The sequence below is a fragment of the Nicotiana tomentosiformis genome, chromosome 1 (assembly GCF_000390325.3).
Source record: "Nicotiana tomentosiformis chromosome 1, ASM39032v3, whole genome shotgun sequence".
In the NCBI taxonomy this organism is placed as follows: domain Eukaryota; kingdom Viridiplantae; phylum Streptophyta; class Magnoliopsida; order Solanales; family Solanaceae; genus Nicotiana; species Nicotiana tomentosiformis.
In genome coordinates this window covers 11839634-11855824 of record NC_090812.1, presented here as the reverse complement: position 1 = coordinate 11855824, position 16191 = coordinate 11839634, and the positions used below count along the sequence as shown (strand labels likewise).

The 16191-nt window shown below is 33.0% G+C and overlaps 2 protein-coding genes and 1 long non-coding RNA gene across 3 annotated transcripts; 1 reads left to right on the top strand and 2 right to left on the bottom strand.

The window, feature by feature from the left end:
- Positions 1-10: 10 nt before the first annotated feature.
- LOC104112850 (probable 2-oxoglutarate-dependent dioxygenase AOP1) lies at positions 11-1989 on the bottom strand. The gene is made up of 3 exons (XM_009622890.4): positions 1500-1989; positions 557-884; positions 11-470 (listed from the first exon to the last, which is right to left on the bottom strand). The coding sequence occupies exons 1-3, from the start codon at positions 1871-1873 to the stop codon at positions 207-209; spliced, it is 966 nt and encodes a 321-aa protein (XP_009621185.1). The 5' UTR covers positions 1874-1989; the 3' UTR covers positions 11-206.
- Positions 1990-5325: 3336 nt separating this feature from the next.
- On the bottom strand, positions 5326-7400 carry LOC104091259 (probable 2-oxoglutarate-dependent dioxygenase AOP1.2). Its single transcript, XM_009596586.2, has 3 exons — positions 6963-7400; positions 6054-6375; positions 5326-5726 (listed from the first exon to the last, which is right to left on the bottom strand). Exons 1-3 carry the CDS (start codon positions 7331-7333, stop codon positions 5583-5585), a joined length of 837 nt encoding a protein of 278 aa, XP_009594881.2. The 5' UTR covers positions 7334-7400; the 3' UTR covers positions 5326-5582.
- Positions 7401-7485: 85 nt separating this feature from the next.
- LOC104112849 (uncharacterized) lies at positions 7486-8203 on the top strand. The gene is made up of 2 exons (XR_690086.3): positions 7486-7850; positions 7922-8203. It is a non-coding gene; the product is annotated as an uncharacterized lncRNA (long non-coding RNA).
- Positions 8204-16191: the final 7988 nt, after the last annotated feature.

The window sequence follows — 16191 nt, the reverse complement described above, 5'->3', positions numbered from 1 at the left end:
CCTTTGTCACTTGTCGATAATCACTCGGCTGGTGTAGAACCACTGGCGTAAATTTGATTACACGTCAGCAAACATTTATTTATGATTTGTCACAGATTTTACCTACCTTCTTTTTCCATATGAAGAACTTTTTTGAAGCTATCTAATCTATATATATAAATATATATATGTTGATGCCATTAAGGACTTCGTTATAGAGATGAAATTCAAGCGATGGATGCAGTAGTATTGATGCCGCAGTAAGCTTTAGCAGTGCTGTGAATCATGGAGTTAGCACCAGAGAGGTAGTACCAAGCTAATCCAAAATTATCGAAAGGCTTGTATTGTAAAGGATGTGTTTCATCCACTAATTCCTCAGGTATATCTGTTATTCCTTTGTTGAATGTGAACAGGGCCAATGTGTACCTTTGCTTTTCCTCTTTCAGCAACACTTGGTGCCGCGGTGCATATATTCTTCCATTGCTCCATGCCTATTCCACAACAAAACACACATACATTGGTGAATATTAAGTAGTCATATGAAAGTTAAAACTCAAGAAGAAATAAACAGATAGACCTCATAAGCATCACCAGCCATGAAGACGAATGCAGAAGGAGGGACATTAACAGCAATCCAATCACCACTTTTACTTTCAACTTGCAAACCATTAATCTGATTCTGAAAGAGCAGTGTGGAGAAGCTCTTGTCAGTGTGTATATTTGCACCTACATTATTAATATTGGACGGTGGTGGCGCTGCGTACTTTGTAGGACGGAGGAGATATGTAGTGGCTGCTATATGAGATTCATAGTGCCTTTCTGCTACTCCATAGCTTTCGAACACCATTTTGTCCACCAACTGTTCTAGTTCTGCTGCTACCTTTACGTACGATGTTACTGTTTCACTAACCCCCCCCAAAACAATGGAAAAAAGAAAACAAAACAATTCAAAAACTATTTTTGAAGTTAATAATATAGAGTACTTTATATGTGCCCAAACTGACAAAGTAGTTGTGATTGATTATATAAATATCATTTTGTTCTAACAATCATAAATATTACTAACATATTCATCAGATTATTCATAAGTTATTTCATTCATCATTACCGGAAAAATAACTGAAAATTTACAAAGATTACATTTTATTAAAAGAGCCTCTACATAACAAAACATAGATAGTACGTCTTTGCCTAGAATACGAAACAGCTAATTTTCTTCTTTAGTTCTAAATTTTGGTTGATGTGTTTGGTGCTAATGGCAAGTATACATAATACATGCATCTTTGATTGTATATATAACTCATCGTATAAAAGCTCTATGTACAGTCCGCACATAAGATAAACTGGATATTCGTAATAATTATTATCTGCTTTGTTATTGAAATGACTTAATTAGCTTGTTGCGGACGGTATTTAGGTTAAATATGATCTCTGCAAATAGTTAAATCTTTTTAATTTTAATTTATGTCAAGTCAAACTAGAAGAAAATTAGGACAAAGTAACTATATATTTGCTGTTACCTAAATCTTTGGTTGCCTTGTGGCCACATGAGTGTGGTAAAGCTTTGTAGTGCTTGAATATGAGTTGGATATACAATCCCAAAGCTTTCATGAAGAGGAGCTGCCTCCAGCTGACCAACCCATCGATAGAAATAAAAGTCAGAAGAGTTCTTCTTCTTTGTTTCAATGGGCAGATCAAACAACTCATCCATTACATCAAATATTTCCTTCTCAACTTCAGAAGAAACCTTATCATATAGTGCTATAAAATAACCATGATCTTCAAGTGCAAGGCGAACGCCATTGCACAATTCTAGCCAAGAATTTGAACCTCGCTTTGATTTCTCTAATTTGTTGAGATCAATAATAGGAGCCTTACAAAGTGTTTGAGACATAATGTTTTGTTTTACTTAGCAAGAAAAACCTTCAATATTTCAAAGTATGCATGCGGGGAATAATTCATGCCACTCTTTCAAGTTATACAGTATATATAAGTGTTTCATTAACTCATGATTATTTTTTCTTCTATTTTTTGGGAAGTGGGGTTGGGGTTGAGTGGGGTGTTTACTATATGGATCAAAAGTGAAAAATTAGGTAACAGAGAAACCTAAAGTGCAATATTGATAACAAAACGTGACTATTGTTCATGTTAAAACTTAGACAAATTTATTTGAATTTTTTAAAATCGAACTATTTTTTTGGGGGGAGGGGGGGGGGGTAACCATCTGTTACTGAAACCCACTAACCCGGCTATACCAGATTCGTGCCGCGTAGAATCAATTTAAGGAGAAAATATTTTTTGCCAAGAATTTTTTCATTCACAATGCTCGAATCGAGACCAAGTAAGCTATATGAGCTATCAATTTACGACAAATTTACTAAGTTTGATTGCTCAAATTAATGAAATTATCAGCATACTGTCAATTTGAGAAATTTAGCTTGTCTTTCTCATTATTGAAACTCGCGAACTACTTCCTACAATCGAAGTTGAATTATTTTAGTTATGATATATAGTTGGTACGATATATTGTAAATGGATTTCAAGTAGCCATCACTGGGATTGATTCGTTTATGATAAAGTTTTGATGGGCTCATGCATGATTGACTACAGCTAGATCATTTATGGAAAAATTACGCGACACAACAAATATATATAATGTATTCATCATTCGTAGTTATGCTATCAAAATATCATCATTCGTAGTTATATTTGGATTTTTTAGCAAATCCATATATAGTACTTAAACAAGAGATCAATTGTTTTGAACTTAAACTAGTTGGTTATAGCGTCCGTTTAGTAAGCGGAAGTCTTGAGTTTGACTTTTAATGAGAGCATTCTATTTTTCTGCATTTATATATGTATTTCGCGTTGATTGTATTCGTTGTGCGAACGTATACAGTCGATACAAGCTATATCCTTTGTATAAACCCTTGTATTTTGACTTAGTTGAATTATTTTAGTTATGATATATAGTTGGTACGATATATAGTAAATGTATTTCAAGTATCCATCACTGGGATTGATTTGTTTATGATAAAGTTTTGATGGGCTCATGCATGAGCTCATAAATATTATATTTATGATTTTAGGGTGCATAAGTGCATTGACTACAGAATTAATGAAACTAAAATATGGTTGTCTTCTGTCAAAGCTAGATCATTTATGGAAAAATTACGCGACACAACAAATATATATAATGTATTCACCATTTGTAGCTATGCTATCAAAAATATAATGTATTCACCATTCGTAGCTATGCTATCAAAAAATCATCATTCGTAGATATATTTGGATTTTTTTTTAGCAAATCCACATATAATACATAAACAAGAGATTAATTATTTTGAACTTAAACTAGTTGGTTAGAGCGTCCGTTTAGTAAGCGGGAGTCTTGAGTTTGACTCTCAATGAGAGCATTCTATTTTTCTGCATTTATATATGTATTTCGCTTTGGTTGTATTCGTTGTGCTAACGAATACAGTCGATACAAGCTATATCCTTTGTATAACCCCCTATATTTTGACTTAGTTGTACTCGTTGTGCGAACAAATGCTATTGATACATGTTGTATTCGTTGCGTGAACGAATATATCATACTATATTTGTTGAGAGTCTAAATACAAGTAATGCAAGTTGATAACAATTGAACAGTAATTACAAATAGTAATTAGACAAACTATAGTTAAGCCCGGTAATTAAGCTCTAAATTGTAGTGCTTTACGAAGATTCCTCGTCATTTATCATGGTTCAAGTACAAATTTGGATCTTTAACAACAGTTAGCTTTTAAGTGAAATCTAATGCCCCGAAGTATTGGCCTTTTGGAGTCCTTTTTAATTTATTTTTTTTAAACCCGAAGGGACACTTTTGGAGTCTAACTACTTTTTTAAACAAATTATATTTAACAAAATGTTATCACTTATCAAATAAATAAAAATACTACAGAATTATTCGGTGCAGGATTATTCAACTAATCAAGACATGCTTAAATATGATTAATGTTTATCTATCGTACATATGACGTTAAGCAACAAATAATCTTCTAAAATTATTGATTAAGATATTTGCAGGTCTATTATCGTACACAACCTAATGTGGGTTTGTTTTTAATATTCTTTTAATCTACTCGTATTACATTAGCATATACATGCATCTTTCTGCGAAATTAGTCTCCGTGGTTAAAAATTACTCCATTAATTAATTTTTGGTGCATTCCTGTTCTTTTTGCTTAATCGACTCAACCATTTATTAAACAATTCTGCACATAGAAAAGATTAATATATTTCAAGTTCCGTACGTTAGATTGGAACATAACAACTAATCATAGGATCATGCTTAGCTCAACTACCTAGCTTAGTTTAGGACTTGTTCTTTATAGCTTAGTTCTTATATACATTAATAACATTACATATGCGTTTAACTTCTATACATGGATAGTCTAAAAGAATATTTTATATTATTTGTCACCTAAAAGATAATTTCAACTAATTTTTCTTTTTGCTGTTACAGAAGCAATAGGCTTGGATGGACGAATCTAAAAATAAATATTTGATCGAACTCTCTTTTTTCCTTCGATCCGTGAAAAGATATACTCTACTTCTTTGGATCTTATCCGCTTCATAGGTTAATCAATCTCCACATTTTTTTTATCTTCCTCTAAAAAGCTCATCATAAGTGGAATTAATTATTTGAAAAGTAAGAAAGACACTAGGTTGTGAATGTATGCACACACGCACATGCGCGCTCAAACACACAATTAACAAGCATAAATCTCACACAACTGAAATATAGATAGACCTTTTTAGCCTTTAAAAATATATATATTTTACATTAGATAAATTATTATTTATATTTACTACTATTTAAAACTTTAAATTTAACAAAGTTTTGAGTATTTTGTATTTCTTTATTTTAAGTATAGAAACTCGTAATATTTAGAAATAAAAAAATCGAGTAAAACTTTACTTATATAAATTATTATTTTTTGAACTGTGTAAAGTTAGCTAATTACTATAAATATGAATGATTTGTAATTATGTTGTAGATATCTAGCTATGCATAATAAGGAAACTTAATAATCTGAACGCTTTACTTTGCGAGAAATTGAAGAATTACATATATATTTAGTTGTGAAGGATCCAGGTAAATAAATTAGGAAGTAGGTGTTTATGGGATTGGTTGGAGATGATATTTAACAGAGTTTGCTAAAATCGCGGGTTTATATATATATATACATATATATATATATATATATATATATATATATATATATATATATATATATATAAAATCGCGTATAAGTTTCATGTCTATTATAATAGTTTAGATTAGATAAATAGGCACAAATATCAACAATCAAGTCGATCCATTATACATAATTCTGGATTCTTTATTTACAATAGGCAATAGCAGAGAAGATTGGTGCTAGACAAGCAGAACTTGTCTTGAAAGCAAAGATCTTAGTTCTGAAAAAATAAACATGCGTCTAATAAGAGAAGTAAAGCATCAAATTAAATATATCAGCACTTGAAGAATAGAGCTTCATCTTTGTGTTCTTCACCCGATTTGTAGTTACGAATCAGTTCCATATATAGTATCAAAAGGCTTAAACTGCAGAGGATGAAACAATGAGCTCTTCTAGTGTTCCTATCTTCTGTGGATGTGAAAATTGCCCAAGTGAATATCTTGATTCATTTCCACTCATTGTAACTCTATGTGTAACAGCATGTATTCTGTCGTTGCTCCATTCCTTAGCCAATAAAAACCCAAAAATTTTGCACGATCAAATGAAACAACATCAGGTTTACAATCTACTTCGTTCGTTTCATTTTATATGATACTCTTTCCAACAACAACATTTTATATGTGAAAACTCTTTAAGCTTCTCATTTTTACCTTTAGTGATATATGCTTTTATACCTCAAAAATATTTTGACATGCTTACTTTTGGTATATGACAAAAATCATTATTTTCTCTTCTTAAGCTCCGTACGCACCTAGTCAACTACTTTCACAAAATATGAAACGGAAGGAGTGACATGCAATTTAAAGTTTCATAGGTATAGGGATAACTAACCTTAAGTGCATCACCCGCGATAACAATAAAGGATGAAGGAGGAAATTCTACAGAAATCCAATGGCCATCCTTTGTTTCGATTTCCAAACCATTTACTTGATTTTGATGGAGTATAGTAGTGAAGCCCTTGTCACTATGAGGTGGAAGACCAACGTTAGGCTCATCGGACTTTGGAACTCCATATTTCATGACACGAACAAGGTTACCCTTAGATTTAACGCATGTTTCATGATATTTCTCCACATCATAGCTTGCAAACATCGTTCTTGTCACCATGTTGTCTAGTTCCAGCATTTGCTTTGCATGGGAATGAAGTAGTCCACTATTCACACAAAGGCCAATGGATAAATAAAATTAAGAATATTAAAGAAAAACAAAGAAGGGAAATTGAGGAGTGGAGGAAGGTAATCGATATATGGCTAATAGCCTATTTGGCCTAGTTTCTAAAATCAAACTTATTTTAAATAATACTTTTAAAAAGTGTTTCTAAGTGTATTTTCTCAAAAAAAATAATTTTAGGAAAAATCTATTATTTTCCGCTTCTTAAAAACTGCTTATGCTTCTACACAAAAATACTTTTTTCCTTCTAAAAGCTTGGCCAAATACTTTACCTCGAGAAAAAAAAAATTTGGCCCAAAAGAAGCTTGGTCAAATAGGCTATAACTATATTTTTCTCAAAAGTATTTTTTTAAAATAAGTGCTTTTGAGAAAAAGTATTTTTTCTTGCTTCACTAAACTATTTCAAAAACACTTGTTTAATTTCCTACTAAAAGTTTGACCAATTAACTAAACGTTGAAAAAAATACTTTTGACAAAAAAAATAGACTATAAGGATGGTAAAAAAACTCCTTGATATGCGAACCAAAAACTTTAGTATGAGGAAAATAAATCTTAATTCAGATATCATACCAAAAATGAGTATTTCCAGAAGGCCACATGAGATTTGTGAAGCTTTGAACTGATTCAAGATTGGTGGAATTCTCAATTCCCATGCTTTCATAAAGAGGCCGAGTATAGGATTCTGGTCCAATATAACCAAAATTAGGAATTTTCGAAGTGTTTTTAGCTTTGGTCTCCACAGGTAAATCAAACAACTTCTCCAATTCCCGGAAAAGTTCTTTACACTGCTCCATTGAAATTTCTTCATATATTGCTAAGAAACAGCCATAGATTTCGAAAGCTTTTTTAACATCTTGGCATGTTGAAATCCAACAACTTGAACTTGGGCTCATATTTTCTTGGCTAAATCTGATAACAGGAATGACTCTTTGGGATTCCATGGTTATTAAGTGGTCCACCACTAAGACTTTAGAGATGTATATTAGGACTGTAGGAGGTAGCTATCTGAATCATATACTATATATATATATATATATATATATATATATATATATACATCTCATTAATACTGAAATATAGCAAGAGGACTAATATTTTTTGCCCAGTTATTTACATCAATTATTGTCTTTATCATTGGGCGGCAATCTTTTACATAATAAAATTTCCATCATCCATTTCTAATGTCAATGATTACTTGAAAAATTTGAATATTTTTTCTCTCATCATTTGTTTTTACATGGATTAGAATATTAAACATATGTGTAGGTCATATTAAACATCTGGACCCATCGAACCCTGATCTGACATCTAATTCTTTCAGCTCTTTGACAAGTTATGGTGGTGTAGGTCATATTTTATGAGCAAGACTGGAATCCCCAGGTAGACAGGGCTCACCGAATTGGTCAAACAAACCATGTGTTATCTATAAATCTAGTCACAGAGCAGACGGTCGAAGAGGTAAGAAGTAGATTGTAAACTATCTCGAAATTGATGTTTAGTTCCTCTAAATGAAGGTTCTAACTGTGTAGGTCATTATGCGTAGAGTAGAGCGCAACGGAAATTATAGCTTAGCCAGAATATTGTAGGAGATGATGTCTTGGATCAGGAAGGGAAAGAGATGGCAGGAGCTGAAGCTGGTGACTTGCGATCTGTTATACTTGGATTGCATATGCTAGATCCTGCAGAAATAACCAATGTGGAATCGGATGAATATGATAGGACTGAGTTGACTGCAATGGCAGAAACGATTATTGGATTTCGCAATGAAGAACGTTCTGGGAATTAATAATGCATGTCACTTGTTCAAGTTATACAGTATATTTATCTAACCAAACCCCAAAATAAGTAAGAAAACCACTTATTTTTCGAGAAAATATTTTCCTCCTTCCTACTAAACATACCCTAACTCATTATTTTTTCTTCTATTTTTTGGGCGGTGTGGCATTGAGGTAATTGGGTGGGGCGTTTACTGTTTCCTTTCATGAAAAAATAACAAATGATCATATTCATCGTGGCAAATGAAATATCAGTGAGTAGACTGGGTAAGCTTTCACCCATTTTGTTGCCCAGTAAGACCAAATATAAATTAAAGAAAATTAAATTGGTGTAAATTTACCTTTTTAAATAATTATTTTACTTCTGAAGCTATAAAAGGTTAGTTTAGTAGGAGTACTGTTTTTCCCCATCCTGAGAAAAGAAATAAAGAATACGCTAAAGTATCCATCAATTTGTTAGATTTCTGGGAATTTTCAATGGAGGGATCAAAAGCACTTTTATATAAGTTAAAAGTTAAATGTGTTAATCATTACTATATCAAAAGTGAAAATTTTAGGTAACAGAGAAAGCTAAAGTGCAATATTCCTACCAAAACGTGACTATTGCTTATGTAAAAAATTAGACAAATTTATTTGAATTTTTTAAAATCATTTCTTTTTTTTGGGGTTTAACCATCCGTACCGAAATCCACTAGCCCGGCTATACCAGATTGGCAAGAAATGGCGTGGTATAACACTGTATTTACTTTTTAGCCAGTGTTTTTAATGTTGAGCAAAAATAGTCACTACTCTATTAAAATCGATACAAAAAATTATTTTTATCCTTTCTTCATGAGTGATGTGTAAATATTAAGGGCATATTATCCTTAATTTCATGAGTGTTGTGTAAATATCAAGGACAAACCATGTCTTAATATTTTACACATCATTCATGAAGTTAAGAACACCATGTCCTTAATATTTTATACATCATTCATGAAGTTAAGGATATCATGTCCTTAATATTTACACAATACTCATAAAGTTAAGGACACTATATCCTTAACATTTACAATGCACACATGAAATTAAGGACACCATGTCCTTAACATTTATACTGCACATATGAAGTTAAGGACATGATGTCCTAAAGTTTCATGAGTGTTGTGTAAATATCAAGGACAAACCATGTCTTAATATTTTACACATCTTTCATGAAGTTAAGAACACCATGTCCTTAATATTTTACACATCACTCATAAAGTTAAGGACACCATGTCCTTAATATTTACACAATACTCATAAAGTTAAGGACACTATGTCCTTAACATCTACAATGCACACATGAAGTTAAGGATACCATGTCCTTAACATTTATACTGCACATATGAAGTTAAGGACATGATGTCCTAAAGTTTAACAACATAAGGTGCAAATGCAAGTTAAGGACATTATGTCCTTAATATTTACATTGCACACATGAAGTTAAGGACACTATGTCCTTAACATTTACGCTGCACATATGAAGTTAAGGACATGATGTCCTAAAGTTTAACAACAGAAGTTGCAAATACAAGTTAAGGACATTACGCCCTTAATATTTACATTGCACACATGAAGTTAAGGACACCACGTCCTTAACATTTACACTGCACATATGAAGTTAAGGACATGATGTCCTAAAATTTAAATACAAGTTAAGGACATTATGGCCTTAACATTTACATTGCACACGTGAAGTTAAGGACACTATGTCCTTAACATTTACGCTGCACATATGAAGTTAAGGACATGATGTCCTAAAGTTTAACAGCAGAAGTTGCAAATACAAGTTAAGGACATTATGTCCTTAACATTTACATTACACACATGAAATTAAGGACACCACGTCCTTAATATTTACACTGCACAAATAAAGTTAAGGACATGATGTCCTAAAATTTAACAACAGAAGGTACAAATACAAAATACTTTGTCCTTAATATTTACACAACACTCATGAAGTTAAGGAATTATGTCCTTAATATTTACACAGCACCCATGGACACCACGTCCTTAACATTTACACTGCACATATGAAGTTGAGGACATGATGTCCTAAAGTTTAACAGCTGAAGGTGCAAATACATGACACTTTGTCCTTAATATTTACACAACACTCATGAAGTTAAGGACACTATGTCCTTAATATTTACACAGCACCCATATCTAGCACAGGGGTATTTTTGTCCGCACGGGTAAAAATCTATTAAGCACTGGCTAAAGAGTAAATACATTTAAAACAGTGGCTAAAAAGTAAAGACATCTCTAATTAGTGGCTATCTGTGCACTTCCCCCCAGATTGGTGCGGCATAAAATCTGTTTAAGGAAAAAACGCTTCCTATCAAAAATTTCTTCATTCATAAGGCTCGAATCGAGACCATGTAAGCTACGTGACCTATCGATTTCCTACAAATTTACTAAGTTTTATTGCTCGAATTAATGAAATTATTAGCATACTGTCAATTTGAGAAATGTAACTTGTCTTTCTCATTACCGAAACTCGCGAACTATTTCGAACAATCGAAGCTGAATTATTTTAGTTATGATATATAGTTGGTACGATATATTGTAAATGGATTTCAAGTAGCCATCACTGGGATTGATTCGTTTACGATAGTTTTGATGTGCTCATGCATGAGCTCATATTTATTATATTTATGATTTTAGGGTGCATAAGTGCATTGACTAAAGAATTAATGAAATTAAAATATGGTTGTCTTCTGTCAAAGCTAGATCATTTATGGAAAAATTATGCGACATAATAAATATATACACTGTATTTACTATTTTTTTTGTTAATACTTTCAAAAAATTACCATTCGTAGCTATATTTGGAAATTATAGTAAATTCACTTGTAGTACTGAAACAAGAGATTAATTGTTTTGAACTAAAATAAGAGAGTAACAAACTCTCGTAGTTATTTGGTTAGAGCACCTACTTAGTAATCAGAGGTTTTGAGTTTGACTCTCGATCATATCATTCTATTTTTTTGCACTATATTTCGCCTTAATAATGTCTCGAGAGTAATTGGCTTTTTGGAGTCCTTTATTTATTTATCCAATGCCCCGAAGGGACACTTTTGGGGTCTAAATACTTTGTTTTAAACAAATTATATTTAACAAAATGTTATCAAATAAATATAAATGCTAGACAGTTATTTGGTGCAGGATTTATTCGACTAATCAAGACATGCTTAAATATGATTAATATTTATCAATCGTACATATGACGTCAAGCAACAAATAGTTTTCTAAACATATTGATTAAGATAGGTTCAGGTCTATTATCGTACACAGCCTAATGTGGTTTGTTTTTAATATTCTTTTAATCTGCTCGTATTAAATTAGCATATACATGCATCTTCGCGAAACTAGTCTCCATGGTTATAAATTACTCCACTAATTAATTTTTGGTGCATGCTTAATCAAATTCGACCCCATATATATATCACGTTCCGTTAGATTGGACATAACAACTAATCATAAGATCATGCTAAGCTCAATTACCTAGCTTAGTTTAAGACTCTAATTTGTTCTTTATAGCTTTTTTCTTATATACTGATAGTGAAAAAAAAGAATTTATATTATTTGCTATCTAATCGATAATTTAATTAGCTGTTCATAATGAATGAAACTAGTTATTTGAAAAATAAGAGACACACTCAGTTGTGAATGTGTAACATGCACGCGCACGCACACACGCACACACACAACTAAAAAACATTAAGTTCACAACTGAACTATTATAGACGTTTTTACGTTTTAAATATATATTTCATCTTAGAAAAATATCAATTAATATTTTATAGCTGTTCATTAAAAATAAGAGACACACTCAGTTGTGAATGTGTAACACGCACGCGCACGCGCACGCACACACGCACACACACAACAAAAAAATATTAAACTCACAACTGAACTATTATAGACGTTTTTACGTTTTAAATATATATTTCACCTTAGAAAAATATCAATTAATATTTTATAATATTTAGAGCTTTAACTTTAACTAAAGTTTTGAGTATTTTATATTTCTTTATTTTAACTATGTGGGAACTCATAATATTTAGAAATTTAAAATTCGAGTAAAACTTTACTTATATAAATTATTTTCTTATTTGAATTCTATAAAATTAGCTAATTACTAAAAATGTGAAGGATTTGTAATTATGTTTGAGGTCCAGCTATGCACAATAAGGAAACTTAATTATCTGAAAGTAATTAAATCGCTTTTATCTTCCTAGATACTGAAGAATTGCATATTTAGTTGTGAAGGATCCAGGTAACTAAATTGAGAAGTACGGTGTTTATGGGATTGGTTAGAAATAATTTATATATTTCACAGATGACAAGCACTTTGCTAATTAAACGCGTATACGTTACAACTATGTTTGTCCAACGGGACAGAACGAGACAGGACGGGACGGGACGGGATAAAATTAACGGGACGGGACGGTATTTAGTCGGGATAGTGACGGGACGGGACGAAACGGGACGGGACAAACGGGACGAAACGATAGACCCATCTCATCCCGCTAACAAACGGGACGGGACGAGACGAAATGGTAGGCCCATCCCATCTCGCTAACAAACGGGACGGGACGAGTTCGCGGGCCTTAAGTGCCGTTTTAAACAAAAAATTATTTAAGCATTGAGTTTGGCAACGACTATTCTTTTGACAATGACTAAATTTTTAAAGTTTGCAACGGCTAGTTTTTTGACTTATTTAATAAACTTAAAAATTAAACGGAAATTAGAAAACTAAGTAAAGAATTATAAAGTATTAAAACAAAAGACTTGTAATGAAATATTCTAGATCCCATCCCGCTAACAAACAGGACGGGACGGGACGAAACGGTAGGCCCATCCGGTCTCGCTAACAAACGGGACGGGACGGATTCGCGGGCCTTAAGTGCCGTTTTAAAAAAAAATTATTTAAGCATTGAGTTTGGCAACGACTATTCTTTTGACGCTGACTAAGTTTTTAAAGTTTGCAACGACTAGTTTTTTTACTTATTTAATAAACTTAAAAATTAAACGAAAATTAGAAAACTAAGTAAAGAATTATAAAATATTAAAACAAAAGACTTGTAATGAAATATTCTAGTAATTATAAATTTATAATAGAGTTATAATTTATTTAATATAATTTCAAGCCACTAAGTAAGTAAGTAAGAGTGTAAGACAATTCATAAAAAAAGAAATCAACGCTTAGAGCCTTTTATTTTATTAATAGAATTTTCAAATCTCACATACAAATATAATTCTTTTGAAGAGCACCTAATCTACGCAACCACATTCTAGGAAGGGTTCTGTTTGAACTAGGCCTCTTTGTTCGTTGCCTTCTTCGTCTTTAATACTTTCCAATCCTTGATTAATATAAGAATCAAGTTCATCATCAACAGAGGAATCAAAACCTATTATATCATACATATCTTCCCATAGAACTTCTACTCTAGACTTAGAAGTAGAAGGAGCAGTTTCACCACCTGTTGTTTCCATAGATTTATATTTATCAAACATTGATCTAACATAAGAATATATGTTAGCTTGACAGTCTTCGAGAGATGGTTGTTCATTTTCTTGAATTGCTAAATTCTCATAAATTTTACAAACAAGTCTATTTGCACCTCTTAATTTTAAAGATTGATTAAGTATAGTAGAAATTAGGGGGGGGGGGAGGGAGGAGGACAATTATAGCCGTTTTGGCCGTTGGGAACAACTATTTTTGCAATTGGAGCCGTTGCCCAACGGCTAGAATTCACAAAACAAAAAGGACGCGGGACAGGCAGGACGGGACGGGACGGGACAAACGGGGCAAAATGGCCATCCCGTCCTATCCAGTATCCCATTTAACATGAGCCTATCCCGTTTAGAATTAAGTGGGACGGGACGGCCCGTCCCGTTGGACAGCCTTAGTTGCAACTAGATGAGTCAGATATTAATTAATAATTAATGGGAACAAAATAATAGTTTTTTTTGGGAACAAAACAAAGTGCTCACCACAGAGTACTCACCCAAAGGGCAGAGGCTTTGGCAGAGGCTGTAGCTATCACGACCCAAACCGCATGGCCGTGATGGGCACCCGGTGCCTTACACAACCGAGTACCAACGTAACATATCTTTCTTATCATACTGTCATGGGTAAGTGGCCCAGAAGGGTCGTCATGAGACAACAAGAATAAAACATAAGGGAATACTAGACATAGCACGACCCAACATGATATAGAAACTTATACATGTGACATACGGGCCTATAAGGCCGACATAATCATTTGTATACTCAAGACATAGGCCGATAAGGCCATACAAGTATCCATATACATGTCATCTTTCTACAATCCTCTATGAGTACATAAATGTCATAAAGGTTGGGACATTGCCCCACCATACCAATCAATACATATTCAAATCATACTGACCAAATAGTCAAATCCGAAGCAAAAGGAGTGCACAAACACCTTCTGCTGAGCTGATAGCCTACTAGGAGAACTCTCAACCTGTCTATCGGGACCTGCGGGCATGAAACGCGTGTCCCCGGAAAAAGGAACGTCAGTACAAATAAAGTACCGAGTATGTAAGGTATGAAACAAACATGGAGTAAGGAACTCAACCTGTAAGTCTGAATAGCTCTTTGAATCATGAAAAACTTTATAATGTCATGCATGTGCGTATAAATACCATACCATGCTTAAGTATATGCGTACATAACATCATCAAGCCTCTGAGGGCATCCCATCATATCATCTCAGCCACTGTGGACTATATCATCAACGTATACCAACTGATCAGGTGGTGGTGCATATATAACGCCATAACCTTTTCCATATCCCATATACATATAATATACGCGTATATAACGTCATCTGGTCATGGGTCAATGTACATGTATAAATGAATGCAATGCATAAGGAAGTAAATCTATAAGATCTCTCGGAATATCATAAGACCCATGGGCATACGATATGATAGTAGGACATATGGGGAATCAAGAACATAGGCAACCCTAGTACTTCTAGGAATAGAATTATTTGTGAAAGTTGCATACTTGCTCATTTCTTGCATCATATGGATCATGCCAAAAAGGAAAGAATGGATAACCTTAACATACCTTATCACAATATTTTCAATCACCAAGTTAAACTCGCCTCTTCGTACCTTAATCTACAACAACAACAATAATAATAATACTATCATTAAGTTACGAAATGTACAACTATCACACAACGAACGACAAACTTATTTTATATTAAAACGGACAACATCTCCCCTATAATCCTTACTTCCTTCAAATTCAAGATAACACCAAACACAATAATATCAACATGTATACATTATTTTCCAACCTTATATACACCACAGAATACTATAAAACAGCCCAACACACCCCAATCTTTTTATACACAAAACGACCATCGTAGTAGTGTCAAACGGCCCGAAAATATTACGACGAATGACCAGCCCACCACCCTGAATTTATGTGGTGTTCTTCCATAACCTTATTCCTCCAAACCTCCACAAAACAGTAGTAATACACGCAGCCCAACAGCAACACAAAATAATCCACAAAACAGTCTGCTACAAGTGAATAACTCGAACTCACAACTTCCGATCACCGTCCCGTGAGTTCTAACTATTGGGAAACGAATTTATCAACATTCCTTGATATCAACATTCCTTGAATAACTCGAACTCACAACTTCCGATCACCGTCCCGTGAGTTCTAACTATTGGAAAATGAATTTATCAACATTCCTTGATATTTAAGCACTTAAATACATAAAGTACACATTTTCCTAACTATGAAGTACCTTCCAAAACTCAAACTACAAAGAAAAAGAGAGGCGATATAGCGATACTTATGTCGTATGGATCGTTTTAATGTTATCGTTTCTTGATTCTATGCCCGGTATGATAATCTTGTTTGAAGCTTTTGCAGAGAGCTTAAGAGTAAAGTTAGGGGTCTTATTTGATTGTGTGTTCCGGAAAATTGAAGAAATAAA